The sequence below is a fragment of the Schistocerca serialis genome, chromosome 2 (genome assembly GCF_023864345.2).
Source record: "Schistocerca serialis cubense isolate TAMUIC-IGC-003099 chromosome 2, iqSchSeri2.2, whole genome shotgun sequence".
Taxonomy (NCBI): domain Eukaryota; kingdom Metazoa; phylum Arthropoda; class Insecta; order Orthoptera; family Acrididae; genus Schistocerca; species Schistocerca serialis.
Window position 1 is genome coordinate 829,639,396 of NC_064639.1, and position 16,106 is coordinate 829,655,501.

The window sequence follows — 16,106 nt, forward strand, 5'->3', positions numbered from 1 at the left end:
CGGCCAGCCACATTTAGACGTTTCTTAAGCACAAGGTGAGCACACCCTAACTGCGAAACATCCCTCCTTACCACAACACCACCTCCTCCGTATTGCATTGTTGCCCCTAAATTTGATGGCAGATAGCGTTCTCCAGACATGTGCCAGACCCAAATTCCTCCGTCATATTGTCAGAGGGTATGGCGTTATTCATCACTCCAAATCAGTAGTTTCCAGTCATCCACTGTCCCATGGCGTCGCTCTACACACAAACTCAGCGTCGCTTGTTATCGACTACATAAATGTGTAGCTTATGAGGAGCTGCACGATTACTGCAGCGTCTGTTTTGGCGCTGTTCTGCAGGCAGTGTGGACAGATGGTACAGAACAACGTCGAAATAGTGCCCTCAATCTTTCCTCTGGCACTTGCGCGTAATGCTCTTTTAGAGCTGCATGAAGGGACCGATCTAACGCCGGACGGTGTGGCCAGCGGTTCTAGGCGCTTCAGTCTGGAACCGCGTGACCGCTACGGTCGCAGGTTCGAATCCGCCTCGGGTATGGATGTGTGTGATGTCCTTAGGTTAGTTAGGTTTAAGTAGTTCTAAGTTCTAGGGACTGATGATCACAGATGTTAAGTACCATAGTGCTCAGAGCCATTTGAACCATTTTGAACCGATCTAACAATCGCTCGCGGATTTTCAACGCAACGCAAACGTGGCCGTAAGCAGCCAGAAATTTACCTAAACAAAAATTAGAAGGCCTGAAAATCTACATCTATATTCACATTTAAGTGCCTGGCAGAGGGTTCATCGAACCATTTTCACACTACTTCTCTACCATTCAACTCTCGAATGGCGCGTGGGAAAAAGGAACAGGAGGAGGAGGAGATTAGTGTTTAACGTCCCATCGACAACGAGGTCATTAGAGACGGAGCACAAGCTCGAGTTAGGGAAGGATGGGGAAGGAAATCGGCCGTGCCCTTTCAAAGGAACCATCCCGGCATTTGCCTGAAGTGATATAGGGAAATCACGGAAAACCTAAATCAAGATGGCCGGACGCGGGATTGAACCGTCGTCCTTCCGAATGCGAGTCCAGTGTGCTAACCACTGCGCCACCTCGCTCGGTGGGAAAAAGGAACACCTAAATCTTTCCATTCGAGCTCTGATTTCTCTTATTTTATTATGATGATAATTTCTCCCTACGTAGGTGGGTGTCAACAACATACTTTCCCATTCGGAAGAGAAAGCTGGTGATTGAAATTTCATAAATAGATCTCGCAGCAAAGAAAATCGCCTTTGTTTCAGTGACTGCCACCCCAACTCGCGGATCACATCAGTGACACTCTCACCCCTATTGCGCCATAACACCAAACGGGCTGCCCTTCTTTGCGCTTTTTCGATGTCCGTCAATCCTACCTGGTAAGGATCCCACACGGAGCAGCAATACAGTATTCCAGCAGAGGACGGACAAGTGTAATGTAGGCTGTCTCTTTAGTGGGTTTGTCGCATCTTCTAAGTGTTCTGCCAACAAAGCGCAGTCTTTGTTTCGCCATCCCCACAATATTATCTATGTGGTCTTCCCAATTTAAGTTGCTCGTAATAATTCCTAGGTAATTAGTCGAACCGACAGCCCTTATATTTGTGCGATTTATCGTACACCCAAAATTTATCGGATTTCTTTTAGTACCCATGTGGATGATCTCGCACTTCTCTTTGTTTGGTGCCAATTTCCACTTTTCGCACCATAGATAAATTCTCTCTAGATTGATCGTCTGATGATTTTACTAGACGGTAAATTACAGCGTCATCTGCAAACAATCTAAGAGGGCTGCTCAGATTATCATCTAGATCATTTATGTAAATCAGGAACAGCAGGGGGCCTATGACACTACCTTGCTGAACGCCAGATATCACTTCTGTTCTACTCGATGATTTGCCGTCTGTCACTAGGAACTGTGACCTCTCTGAGAGGAAATCACGAAACCAGTCACATAACTGAGACGATACTCCACATGCTCGCAATTTGATTAATAGTCACTTGTGAGGAACGGTATCAAAAGCCTTCTGGAAATCAAGGAATATGGCAGATCCCTTGTCGACAGCACTCATTACTTCATGGGAATAAAGAGCTAGCTGTTTTGCACAAGAACGATATTTTCTGAATCCGTGTTGGTTATGTGTCAATAAGTCATTTTCTTCAACGTGATTCATAATTTTAGAGTACAGTATATGCTCCAAAATCCTGCTGCAAATTGAGGTCAGTGATATGGGTCTGTAATTCAATGGGTTACTCCTATTTCCTTTCTTGAATACTGGTGTGACCTGTGCTAACGACAAAATTCTGTAACTTCATCAAATGTGAACAAACAAAGTGTTGCAGAAGACATCTACATTAAACAAATCTTTATTGAAATTTTTTTCCTGTTTGTTGATTATTTTTATTTATAATCAACTGAATTTTCTCAGTCATTCTCACTTTTTTCCTCTTTCTAATTTTTAACTTTCTGTTCTAATCGAATATTATGGGAGTGTGAACAAATATTTTTGTGAATATTTTGTAACTTTATTTCGTAAGTTACTGAATACAGTGGGTTTAATCTTACGAACACGTAATTTCACATTTCTCCGAATTGAAGACATTATCAAGCCTAGAGCTTGTGTAACACGACATTGGCGCGATCTCTCTTGGGTGTAAGGGGAATTCTAAAACTCTTGATTGTCCTATAAATTTCGGCCCCAGAATATTGGGAGCAACTCTTTTGGTGATGCAGTTATAAAATTACCTTGGACGCCATTTTTGTACGGTCGATTAGTTAATATCTCCACACTGGGCGCCATTTATCTTATGACAGATTTTGTTAAGCCACACTTTGGGCGACATTTCTATAGTGTCAAATTTGTTAGGTGCAAGTTCCTAAGATATTTACTTACTGGTGATTTTGTTGTTAGCACTGTGAAACTAATTTATATTCATCACAATTACTAATCAAAAGTTGCTGCCTCTGGATCACGGGGTCCCGGGTTCGATTCCTGGCTGGGTAAGGTATTTTCTCTTCCCGGGGACTGAGTGTGTCGTCTGCATCATTTCCTCTTCATCATCATTCGCGACAGTGGCTAGATTGGATTGGGTAAAAAAAATGGACTGTGTAAAAATTGGGACTTTGTACAGGCGCTGAGGACCGCGCAGCTGAGCTCCCCACAAAGCAAACATCATCATCATCATCAACCTTCAGTGCAGCATTTATAATTAAGAAATTGTTTGTTGGGCCATATGCAGTAATGTACACTACTGGCCATTAAAATTGCTACACCACGAACATGACGTGCTGCAGACGCGAAATTTAACCGACAGGAAGAAGATGTTGTGATATGCAAATAATTAGCTTTTCAGAGCATTCAGACAAGGTTGGCGCCGGTGGCGACACCCACAACGTGCTGACATGAGGAAAGCTTCCAACCGATTTCTCATACACAAACAACAGTTGAGCGGCGTTGCCTGGTGAAACGTTGTTGTGATGCCTCGTGTAAGGAGGAGCAATGCGTACCATCACGTTTCCGACTTTGATAAAGGTCGGATTGTAGCCTATAGCGATTGTGGTTTATCGTATCGCGACATTGCTGCTCGCGTTGGTCGAGATCCAATGACTGTTAGCAGAATATGGAACCGGTGGGTTCAGGAGGGTAATACGGAACGCCGTGCTGGATCCTAACGGCCTCGTATCACTAGCCGTCGAGATGACAGGCATCTTATCCGCATGGCTGTAACCGATCGTGCAGCCCACGTCTCGATCCCTGAGTCAACAGATGGGAAAGTTTGCAAGACAACAGCCATTTGCACGAACAGTTCGACGACGTTTGTAGCAGCACGGACTATCAGCTCGGAGACCATGGCTGCGGTTACCCTTGACGCTGCATCACAGACAGGAGCGCCTGCGATGGTGTACTCAACGACGAACCTGGGTGCACGAATGGAAAAACCTCATTTTTTCGGATGTATCCAGGTTCTGTTTACTGCATCATGATGGTCGCATCTGTGTTTGGCGACATCGCGGTGAACGCACATTGGAAGCGTGTATTCGTCAGCAGGATAATGCACGACCACATGTTGCAGGTCCTGTATGGGCCTTTCTGGATACAGAAAATGTTCTACTGCTGCCCTGGCCAGCAGATTCTCCAGATCTCTCACCAATTGAAAATGTCTGGTCAATGGTGGCCGAGCAACTGGCTCGTCACAATACTCCAGTCACTACTCTTGATGAACTGTGGTATCGTGTTGAAGCTGCATGGGCAGGTGTACCTGTACACGCCATCCAAGCTCTGTTTGACTCAATGCCCAGGCGTATCAAGGCCGTTATTACGGCCAGAGGTGGTTGTTCTGGGTACTGCTTTCTCAGGATCTATGCACCCAAATTGCTTGAAAATGTAATCACATGTCAGTTCTAGTATAATATATTTGTCCAATGAATACCCGTCTATCATCTGCATTTCTTCTTGTAGCAATTTTAATGACCGGTAGTGTAAATAAGATACCACCATTTTATTCCCACAAAATATATTTCTTCTGGAGTATGGTTAGACTGACAGCAGTTTTTTGTTTTACAAAGCTTCTCGTCTACATACCTGCCTGGAAAACTCAGCCGCGTGGGGTAGCCGTGTGTTCTGAAGCGCCTTGCCACGGTTCGCGCGGCGACCCTCGTCGGAGGTTCGACTCCTCCCTCGGGCATGGCTGTGTGTGATGTCCTTAGGTTAGTTAGGTTTAAGTAGTTCTAAGTTCTAGGGGACTGATGACCTCAGATGTTAAGTCCCGTAGTGCTCAGAGCCATTTATCTGGTAGCAACTGTGCTGGTCCCTCCAGGATGAAGATCGCTGAATGCGCCTTGGCCCCACCACTCAGGCCTCCAGTAGGCTTGATGGTGAATGTCGCCTTCAACTTACCATCAGTCTTGACTTACAGTAGCACTGCAATTTGCACTGGCAAAATCCTCCTAGCAGGAGTCGCTATTCGCTCAGGGTTCGAAGATGGTTTCACAAACAGAGAACAGACAGACACATGTTCCACCTCCAGCTTGGTTGGCTGCCAGCTGAGTACGAATAGAGCAAGCCGCTGGATATAAGTAATGTTTACACAGGAACTGTATGTGCACATTGCTATTGCCAGGTGACTGTGTGACTTCGTTTAGCCTGCTTTTCTTGACTGGTCAGCTTTCTGGATGCTTCACCTGTAGCTGGAAGGTATCTTAACTTCGCCTTTAGAAGCAGTGGTAGACATATTCTGCAGTGTCGGTACTTTGAATATTCGTTTTTACGTCCGACTTATGGCTTGTTACTTCACTCTGCATGGTCAACACAGTGACGGCATATTCCTCTCTCTATGTAGCAGTCCTCGTCAAACTGTGGCTCGAATGAAGTATCGTGCAAACCGCTGTTCTGAGTCATATTTTATAACAATAATGCATCTAGCAACTAACAGCCGAATTCAGAAACTTCGCCTAACATTAAGAGTTTCTTGAGATTATAGTTTTCCTGCTCAGTAAAAACAAAAATACTTCCGCTGACTGAAATACAGGGTGTATCAAAGAGAACCATCCGACTATTAAAAAATCATAACTATTATGTTATTTGAGATTGTTTGTGAATAACATACTGTTGGAAAGAGCAAACTCTCGAGTTTTACATGGTTACCGCTAGGTAGCAGCAGTGTGTGCCCACTTCAGTTCTAGTAAAATTAGTGTCGGGATAACAGAAAGCGTTTTATGTTATACGTATTGCGCAATGCGGGCTAGTAAAAACTGTTCAGCATGACTTTCGTACTAGGTATGGTGTGGATCCTCCTACAGCACAGAGCGTTAGACGATGGCACGAACAATTCACAGAAACAGGTTGTTTGTGCAAAGGCAAATCGCCAGGCCGGCCCCGAGTATCTGACACAGACGTCGAACGTGTCTTCCTGTTTACAGAGCCCGCAGGAATCCGACCGCGGCGGCCGGAGTGGCCGAGCGGTTCTAGGCGCTACAGTCTGGTGCCGCGCGACCGCTACGGTCGCGAGTTCGAATCCTGCCTCGGGCATGGATGTGTGTGATGTCCTTAGGTTAGTTAGGTTTAAGTAGTTCTACGTTGTAGGGGACTGATGACCACAGCAGTTAAGTCCCATAGTGCTCAGAGCCATTTGAACCATTTTTTGAATCCGTTCGCCGTGCAGCTCGGCAGCTCATCACGCCCCCGACGTCCGTCTGGGATGTGTTGTGCCCACGTTTACACACGAAACCATGCAAAATTCAGCTGCTGCAAGCTCTTCATGAAGGTGACAAACAACAATGTGTGGCCTTTTGTAATTTCGTTCTATGCAAGTTGAAGGATGAAGTTTTCTTTCACACTTAGTGTTCAGTGACGAGGCAACATTCCATTTAAATGGAAAGGTGAACCGTTATAATGTGAGAATATGGGGTATGGAACAACCAAATGAAGTTGTACAACATGAGAGGGATTCTCCAAAATATAATGGGTTTTGTGCAGTTTCACGGGAAAACGTCTATGGTCCATTTTTCTTTGCCGAGTACAAAAACTGTGTGTGAATTCCTGAGGCACCAAATTGCTGAGGTCATTGGTCCCTAGACTTACACACTACTTAAGCTAACTTAAGCTAAGAACAACACACACACCTGTGTCCGAGGGAGGACTCGAACCTCCGGCGGGAGGAATCGCACAGTCCGTGACATGGCGCCTCAAACCTCGCGGCCACTCCGCGCGGCTGCTGACAACACTCTTACAGGAAGCAAATATCTCGATACGCTTGAGAACATTCTTTTCCCACACTTGGAGACTGATTCGAACAACTTCATTTACCAATAGGATGGGGCACCAGGACACTGGCATCTGGAAGTGCGGAAATTTTTAAACCACAGGATTGCTGAACGATGGATCGGTCGCACTGGACCAAATGGTTCAGCCTAACATTACTCGCCTCCAAGATCACCGAACCTCACTGTATGTGAATATTTCTTGTGCGGGTTTATAAAAGACTGTTTATGTGCCTCCGTTACCAACAACAATGGTTGACGTGAGACATCGCATAACAGCAGCTGTGGAAGCTGTAACTCACGACGTGCTCGCTGCAGTGTGGGAACAATTGAATGCCGCATTGACGTATATCGTGCACCTCAAATGGGGCATACTGAATACCTATGAAAAGGTTTGAGAAAAAAAAACTTTTTGAGTTTCCCGTTCATCAAAACACAAAATTCATTGTATATGTTTATTAGTTTCAGAAATACAGACATACCAAATTGGATGATAAGTTTTGATACACTCTGTATTTTACAGTACGCTTAATTTTAATTGACATTGGTGAATTCACCCGTGGGCTAAGGCCTTTATTACGCTATAAAATTTCTTTAACAAAGAAATGTTATCAAGTAATCATTATATTTCTTTGACAAATGTCTTTGACATGATGCAGAAGGGGAATTACACAGTCATAAAATATTTCGTCGTAGTTCGTTCATGTAGTAACAGAAGAACCGCTTGATGTCGACTGAGAAATTGCTATTTTTAATGCTGCGGAACAGTGTTTTTCCAAGACGAATACGGAAAGTAGCGAACTAATATTCTGTCCCCTACTAATGTATACAGTTCATGTTGCCGAGTTGTAATCGTATCATCGAAAATCCTTTACTTGTTTAAGTGCAAAGGGAACCGGTTATTAGTATATCCATGTGCTTGCCTGGTACTTCCTGAGTTTCACGACGATTGTAGTTCGTTTCGCGAATATCATAATGGATTTCAGATTCATTTTAATACATTCGAAACCAGGCACAACTTTTACATTCTTGCACATTAGCTACTATTTATTCGTATAAATGATCCTTTGGCCTTGTCCTCGCTTCTATGCCTAGTTTGTACCTGTCAAGTTTCTCCACCCAGCTCTAACATTGCCAACGGTCTTGCCGCAGTGGTAACACCGGTTCCCGTCAGATGACCTAAGTTAAGCGCTGTCGGGCTGTCTAGCATTTGGATGGGTGACCATCCGGTCTGCCGAGCGCTATTGGCACGCGGGGTGCACTCAGCCCTTGTGAGGAAAACTGAGGAGCTACTTGATTGAGAAGGAGCGGTTCCGGTCTCGGAAACTGACATACGGCCAGGAGAACGGTATGCTGACCACATGCCCCTCCATATCCACATCCAGTGACGCCTGTGAAGTGGGGATGACACGGTGGCCAGTCGGTTCCTTTGGGCCTTCATGGCCCTTTCGAGAGGAGTTTGGTTTTTTAGTTTTTTTAACTCTAACATTTAGTCCTTTAACATGTCCACTTGAGACACATTGTTTTTTTATGTTCATATCTTAACCTACAGGTAACAAACGTCCTATTACTTTTAGCACAAAACTCAATTCCTATTCACTTTCAGTTACTACTGTTGCATCATCAATGAATCGTATTGCGCTAATTTTCTGTCCTTGACAAACATCAATAGCTCTTTAATTCCCTTTTCAATCTTCTTTCTTTTTCTATCTTCAATAAATAAAAATCAGTTGCCGCATCATCACTAGAGAACAGCTCGACCGATTTGACTGATTTGTGTGTGTGTGTGTGTGTGTGTGTGTTCGTAATTGTTAGGATAATGTTTGTATGAAAGGAAATTTTTGGAAAATCCACCGAAAAAGTCTGAATATTTGATGATACAGTATTTTTGTATGAATACCTCGATAAAAGAAATGCGACAAGTTTTCGTAACAAAAAAAAAAAAAAAAAAACCGTTGTGACGTTCAGTTTGACAGTTCTGCTGTCGCATGTTTTCGTAACAGTAACAAATTGAATATTGGCATCTTGCGAAAAAGAATAAAATGGAAAGTGACATTCCTGTGTGTAACCGGTAGCGATACTGTATTTGATGTGTTGCAGAGACTGAACTGATGTCAATTCGTGGTACTTCGGTGTGCCGCAATCACTCAGTTGATTTCAGTTAGTGATTTATTTCTTTGGAAAAAATTTCACCAGTGAGACGTCGAAATATTGGTCGGCGTAAGCGCAACGCACGCCAGCTACATGATCGTCGAGTCAGTGAGACTGACGAAGAGCTTAGACAGCACTTGGAGGCAAATCGAATAAGAATTTCTCAAGCGCGATCTATTATTACGGATGCAGTCGAGCTCGACTCGCTTTGTTGGAGCTTACGCACAAAATAATTCGGAATGTTGACGAAACAGACGGACAAACGTTTGTTACAGTTTGGTCGCAGATATTGAACTGATGTCAGATCGTGGTAATTTGGTGTGCTGCAAACATTCAGTTGATTTGAGTGGGTGATTTATTTCTTTGGAAAAAATGGCACCAGTGGGCCGTCGAAATATCGGTCGGCGTTGGCGCAGCGCAATCCAAGCCAACTACATGATCGTCGAGTCAATGAGAGTAACGAAGAGCATAAACAGCGTTTGGAGCAAACCGAAAAAGAATTTCTCAAGCGCAGTTCAGTATAACTCCGGGACACGAAATTCCGATTCATTTCGTGTTAATAAATTCATGATCTCACTGAAATTGTTTTATTTCAGTCACACAAGTTCAGGGAAAGATCCGATTGAACGAATCTCTTTTCGACCAACTGCCTGACTGATAGCGCACAGCCTAACGCACTGGAGGTGTAGACATTTTATACGATAAACACTTTGTTATACCGGCTGCTAGTATGAACATGCTAAACTGTCCTAGCCGGCCGAAGTGGCCGTGCGGTTAAAGGCGCTGCAGTCTGGAACCGCAAGACCGCTACGGTCGCAGGTTCGAATCCTGCCTCGGGCATGGATGTTTGTGATGTCCTTAGGTTAGTTAGGTTTAACTAGTTCTAAGTTCTAGGGGACTAATGACCTCAGCAGTTGAGTCCCATAGTGCTCAGAGCCATTTGAACCATTTGAAACTGTCCTATGGAAATGTGCGATTTTGTTTTGCTTTTCACAGTCATTTTTAAAAGAATACAGGAAAGTTGAGTTTATGACTTACTTTATAATCCAACTAGTTAATAGATTAAAACCATGAGAAATACTGTCTTTAAAGTTATTACCCTCTCAGATCCAGCAGCTGGAAAAGTCTCTGTCATACACCGTATACTAATAATTACAACCGATTTACCCATTCATTTTTACTTCCACTCCCAATCGCGGTTAGGTTTGCAATAACAGTAAATAAGGTCAGAGAGAGGGGCGAGAAGGAGATAAACAGAGAAGGGGCGAGGAAATGGATATACAGGGTGAAAAGTATTTAAACCGACAAACTCTGGGAGGTTTTAGAGGACATCAAAGCAAATATTTTTCCCTAATGTCATTTTTTCCTATGAGGATTATTTAAACCGGTGGAGGCCGTATTACGCTCTTCAGTTGTTAGAGGCCGTATTACGATCTTCAGTTGTTAGAGGACGTATTACGCTCTTCAGTTGTAGGCAACTGCTGTCTACCAGTCTAGTATTGCATTGTCTCTGTTTACTAACATGAGCAATACACCTGGAGTGAGTACACTGATGTGGTTGGTGCGTACTACGTAGCGCACCACAACGGACGAGCTACACAGCGGGTTTTTCAACAACAATATCCTAATCGCCGCATCCCGCATCATACGACCTTTGCTGCTGTGTACCAACGTCTGCGTGAGACCGAATTTCCATCCTCTGTGTTGTTTACCGATGAAGCAACGTTCGGGCGTGATGGAGTCTTCAACATGCACAATTCGCATTTTTGGAGGAGGGTAACCCACATGCCACAGTTACTAGCGCTCATCAAGTGCGGTTCTTGGGTAATGTGTGGGTCGGTGTTGTTGGGGACTGTTTAATTGGGCAGTATCTTCTACGTAGGCCATTAAATGGCAGGCACTATTACAATTTTCTCGCCAGAGCATTGCCAGAATTGCTCCCTACAAGACAACGCGTGTGGTTCCAACATGACGGGGCGGCGGCACATGCCAGTCGTCGTGTGCGTCGATTCCTGGACCGACGATTCCCAGAAACGTGGATTGGCAGAGGTGGTCCTGCACCATGGCCTGCTCTATCCACAGATATGTCCCCTCTGACTTTTTTTGTGTGGGGAGGGATGCGCAACCTTGTTTACTCAACCCCTGTTGCATCAGAAGAGGATCTGGTTGCCCGGATAGTAGCAGCAGCAGGAACAATTCAGGATAATCCTCGGGTTTTTGCCCGTGTCAGACAGAACATGATCCGACGGTGTGTTTGCGTGTCAATGGAGGCATTTTTGATAATCTACTGTAATTGGAATTGGGTTGTGTCAACATGTTGTCTCTTGGTCATAAAAAAATGGGAAAGTGTTTGTTGGTTTAATTAATTTGCCGCCAGAGAAATCTTCCACTACTGGTTTAAATACTCCTCACAGGAAAAAATGACATTAGGGAAAAATATTTGTTTTGATGTCCCATACAACCTTCCAGAGTTTGTCGGTTTAAATACTTTTCACCCTGTAGAGACGGGCAATGAGGATATGGTCAGAGAAATGAGGGGGGGAGGAGATGGATAGAGAGGGTGGGATAAATGTACAAGGGAGGAGGGGGGGAGGTGGTGGCCAGGTGGGCAGAGATACGGGGAAGAGGTGGAAATGGACAAAGGAAGGGGGAGGAGGAAAGGGATGGAGAGAGGGGGCAGGAGGAGATTGGGACGTATATCCAACTCCCATATACATTAACAATTGGGAAGCATCGCCAGGTTCGCTAATGAACAAATATCAATACTGACAATTAACTGGCCTTACATCTTTCCTGATTTTGGCTTCTTATACAAATCTGCCAATGCAGAGTATTCCAGTTGGGTTTCCATCTCCCCATCTAAAAGAGGAAAAATATTTTCTTTGATATCAGATTATAAAACATCTTTCCATAGCTTCGGCGCCACAATAAGCTCCGAAACACGATCTCCTTTGCATTCTGAATGGGCTTCCCCACGCCATATGCACAACACAACGCAATACACAATTCGCTATGTGATTCATGTGAGCCGCTTGTAGTAAACAAAAGATGATCGCTTTGTTTGAACAAACCTAAGGCGAGGATCTAGACTTGACCGAATAAATTTGCTAAAGCTAACATGTGATAAAAGTTCCACACTACGCCAAATATATTGGACAAATCAGTTTGGTCAAATAAATTTGCTGGTGTAATTCCGACCTAAGTAAAGTTGGCCGCCTACCTCAGGGGAAGAGAGTAAGTAGCATGACCATTGCGGGGTTATAGCATGTGAGAGGGGGACTGTTTTATTGTTTGACAACTCAGGGGTGTGTGCACTCGTGCCGATCAGCTGCAATGGTATAAATTTCGACACAGAAGTAACATGGACTCACGACTGCGCCATTGGCCATTTTCAAATGTCGTGCTTACCTGCAGAAAAGAATGTTATTGTAATACAAGACAATGAGTAGAAGAAACATGACATTCAGACCAGTTATTAAACACTTGTGATAGTGTCTCACATTGCATAATGCATCGAAACACAAGTACATTTATTGTTATTAACCAATTAATCATCCGCTCACAGAGACAGCATAACAACACTTTGTCAAACACTTGTTGGAGTTGTGGTCTTCAGTCTAAAGACTGGTTTGATGCAGCACTCCGTGCTACTCTATTCTCTGCAAGCCTCTTCAGCTCGGAATAACTATTGCAACTTAGATCCTTCTGACTCCTCTTACTGCATTCATCTCTTGGTCCCTCTCTACGATTTTTACCCCCCCCCCCCCCCCCCCCCACATTTCCCTCGAATACTAAACTGGTGATCCCCTGACGTCTCAGAATGTGTCCTACCAACCGATCCCTTCTTCTAGTCAGATAGCGCCACAAATTTCTTTTCTCGTTAATTCTATTCAGTATTCCTGATTAGTTACGTGATCAGTCCACCTAATCTACGGTATCATTCTGTAACACCACATCTGCAAAGTTACTATTCTCTTTTTGTCTAAACTGTTTATCTTCAGTGTTTCACTCCCATACATGGCTACATTCCATACAAATACTTTCAGAAAACACTTCCTAACACTTAAATCGATATTCGATGTCAACAAATTTTTCTTCTCCAGAAACGATTTTCTTGCCATAGTCAGTCTACATTTTATACTCTCTCTGCTTCGGCCATCATCAGTTGTTTTGCTGCCAAATATCAAAACTCATCTACTACTTAAAGTGTCTCGTTTCCTGAGCTAATTCTCTCAGCATCACATTTCATTGTACTATATTCCTTTATCCTTGCTTTGCATTTTTTGATGTTCATCTTATACCCTCCTTTCAAGGTACTGTTCATTCCGTTCTGCTGTTGTTCCAAGTCCTTCTCTGTATCTGAAAGAATTATAAAGTCATCGGCAAACCTTAAAGTTTTTATTTCTTCTCCATGGAGTTTAATTTCTGCTCCAAATTTTTCTTTGGTTTCCTTTACTGCTTGTTCAATGTACATATTGAACAACATCGGGGATAGGCTACAAACCTGCCTCACTCCCTTCTCAACCACTGCGTCCCTTTCATGCCCCTCGACTCTTATAATTGTTGTCTCCTTTCAGTAGAAGTTGTAAATTGCCTTTCGTTCCTTGCATTTTACTCCTGATACCTTCAGAATTTCAAACAGAGTACTCCAGTCATCATTGTCAAAAGCTAACACTAACTGTGTCACAATAAGAGTCCCGGTGGCAGCAATCTGAAACAGAGAACACTCGACCCAAAGTGTTGCGAATGGTGTTGACTTTTATAGATCGATACTTGGTGCAGGCGACCAGCTTATCGCTCCCTTACTGTCGCTAGTCTACGAGGGCCCTCATACACTGAAGAGCCAAAGATGCACGCAAAAGTGAGGCAACACGACATGGCATGGACTCGACTAACGTCTGAAGTAGTACTGGAAGGAACGAACAGTATTAATCCTGCAGGGCTGTCCATAAATCCGAAGAAGCACGTTGCAAGGCATCCCAGATATGCTCAATAATGTTCAGGTATGGGGAGATTGGTGGCCAGCGGAAGTGTTAAACTCAGAAGAGTGTTCTTGGAGCCACTCTGTAGCAATTCTGGATGTGTGGTGTGTCGCATTGTCCTGCTGGAATTGTCCAAGTCCATCGGAATGCACAATGGACAAGAATGGATGCAGGTAATCAGACAGGCTGCTTACGTAAGTGGCAGGTTCCATGGGTTCATGGGGTTGTATCCATACCCGTAAACGTCCATCCACTCACTACATTCTGAAACGCGACTCGTCCGACCAGGCAACATGTTTCCAGTCATCAACGGTCCAATGTCAGTGTTGACGGGCCCAGGCGAGGCGTAAAGCTTTATGTCGTGCTCCGAAAGCCCATATCGATGGTATTTCGTTGAATGGTTACACAGCCCAGCATGGAAATCTGCAGCAATCTGTGGAAGGGTTGCACTTCTGTCACGTTGAACGATTCTCTTCAGTCGTCATTCATTGGTCCCGTTCTTGCAGGGTCTGTTTCCAGATGCAGCGATGTCGGAGATTTAATGTTTTACCGGATTACTGATATTCACGACACATTCGTGAAATGGTCGTACGGGAAAATCTCCGCTTCATCGCTACCTCGGAGATCCTGTGTCCCATCGCTCATGCGCCGACTATAATACCTCGTTCACCCTCACTTAAATCTTGATAACCTGCCATTGTAGCAGCAGTAACCGATGTAACAACTGCGCCAGATACTTGTTGTCTTATACAGGCGATGCCGACCGCAGCGCCGTATTCTGCCTGTTTATACAGTATATCTCTGTATTTGAATATGCATGCCTATACCGGTTTCTTTGGCACTTCAGTGTAACACTCTACTGTATGTAGGTTACCAATAAGATCGGTACATAAGCGGCCTGATGTGACGTCCCACAATGTCAGAATTGCTCTCAAGCAAAAAAGATTGACGACCAGTGCTCTGTAATGCCATTACTCTGTATTGGCGCTTTAAACACCCAACTCTTACGGTATGAAGCAGTGAATTCTACCTTGTGGCCGTATTGCATGTAACATTAGTAGTCCTTCCCTGTTGGTTTTCCGCCCGGCTGTTGTGTACTGACCTGATTAGCTCGACTCTTGGGTTACCGAGGGAAGACTTTCGAAATTCTACTCCATTCTCAACACTATTATTTGCGAGTGCTTCGCTGCATTCATCAGAAATATTCCTTTCTAAAAGCTTTCCTTTGTAACCTAGTGATTGTTTAGTTTGCTGATAGATGCAGAACTCTGTGGCCTCTTGAGTCGTCAGTTTGACAGGTTCCTCCACTGTACTGCCATCGCCGATCTACAGGGTAACAGCGAGTCGGATATGCACATACAGCGGCCCTGCAGAAAGTGCCTGCAACATTAGTGCCCAGATGGACGCCTCTCTCCACTTTTCCTGTCTGTGACACGACGTGACTTGTGGTCTGGCTCCCCTCTTACACATGCATCATAGCCAAGGCCACCTTCCTGTAGTGCCTCCCTTTGAAAATTGTTGACCGTTTCCGTGAAGCAAGTCTCTGATGAACCAAGAAGCTTTTCCTTGTGAATCTGAGCTTCATAAATTGGGTAGTGGAAACTGAATAGTCAAGACTTTCTTGTTTGATGTAGCCCATATGACAACACACTCAAGTATTTCTTCTTCTTTACAGACCTCCTGTATGATCTACGTCTGGCTTCATATAATCATATATTTCAATTGTGTAGGTTGAGAATCATATACGGTCTCCAGTTTAACATTGTACCTATGTACATTTCTGCAGTCGTTTGTTAGCGGGAATGAGCGTTTTCCTACGCATGTGCACTGGAGCTCTACTATGTCTCAAAGACTAGAACAGATAACGAGGCAAATAACGTGTTTACTGCAAATTTTTTTCTTTTAGTTAAAGAGTTGCTGACATCGCCGTCGCCGAGACTCTGCAAGTTCAAGATGCGGCTGTTGATCCACTCTGCAGACCAGGTGGTAACTCCTGTCTCCGTAGAACGTGGCAGGAAACCAGAAGTGCGTGTCCTTCATAATGCAGCCATCGCCATTGATGAGTGAGTACTATAAGCTCCCTGTGGTGGGCAGTACATACGGATTCCATGATTGAGGATCTGTCTTTTGCAGAACAGGAAATATGTTCGCCATAAAATGCTATCACTGCCGCCGGCTTTGTACCTTCTTAACACGAAA

General features: G+C 44.2%; 1 protein-coding gene across 2 annotated transcripts in view; it reads left to right on the plus strand.

The window, feature by feature from the left end:
* LOC126458096 (probable imidazolonepropionase) overlaps positions 1–16,106 on the plus strand; it is a 189,412-nt gene that overhangs the window by 12,005 nt on the left and 161,301 nt on the right. For both annotated transcript variants that reach the window (XM_050094918.1, XM_050094919.1), the window contains exon 2: positions 15,814–15,970. In XM_050094918.1, coding sequence (XP_049950875.1) covers positions 15,861–15,970 — 110 coding nt within the window. In that variant the 5' untranslated portion in view covers positions 15,814–15,860. The remainder of the gene's footprint in view (positions 1–15,813; positions 15,971–16,106) is intronic.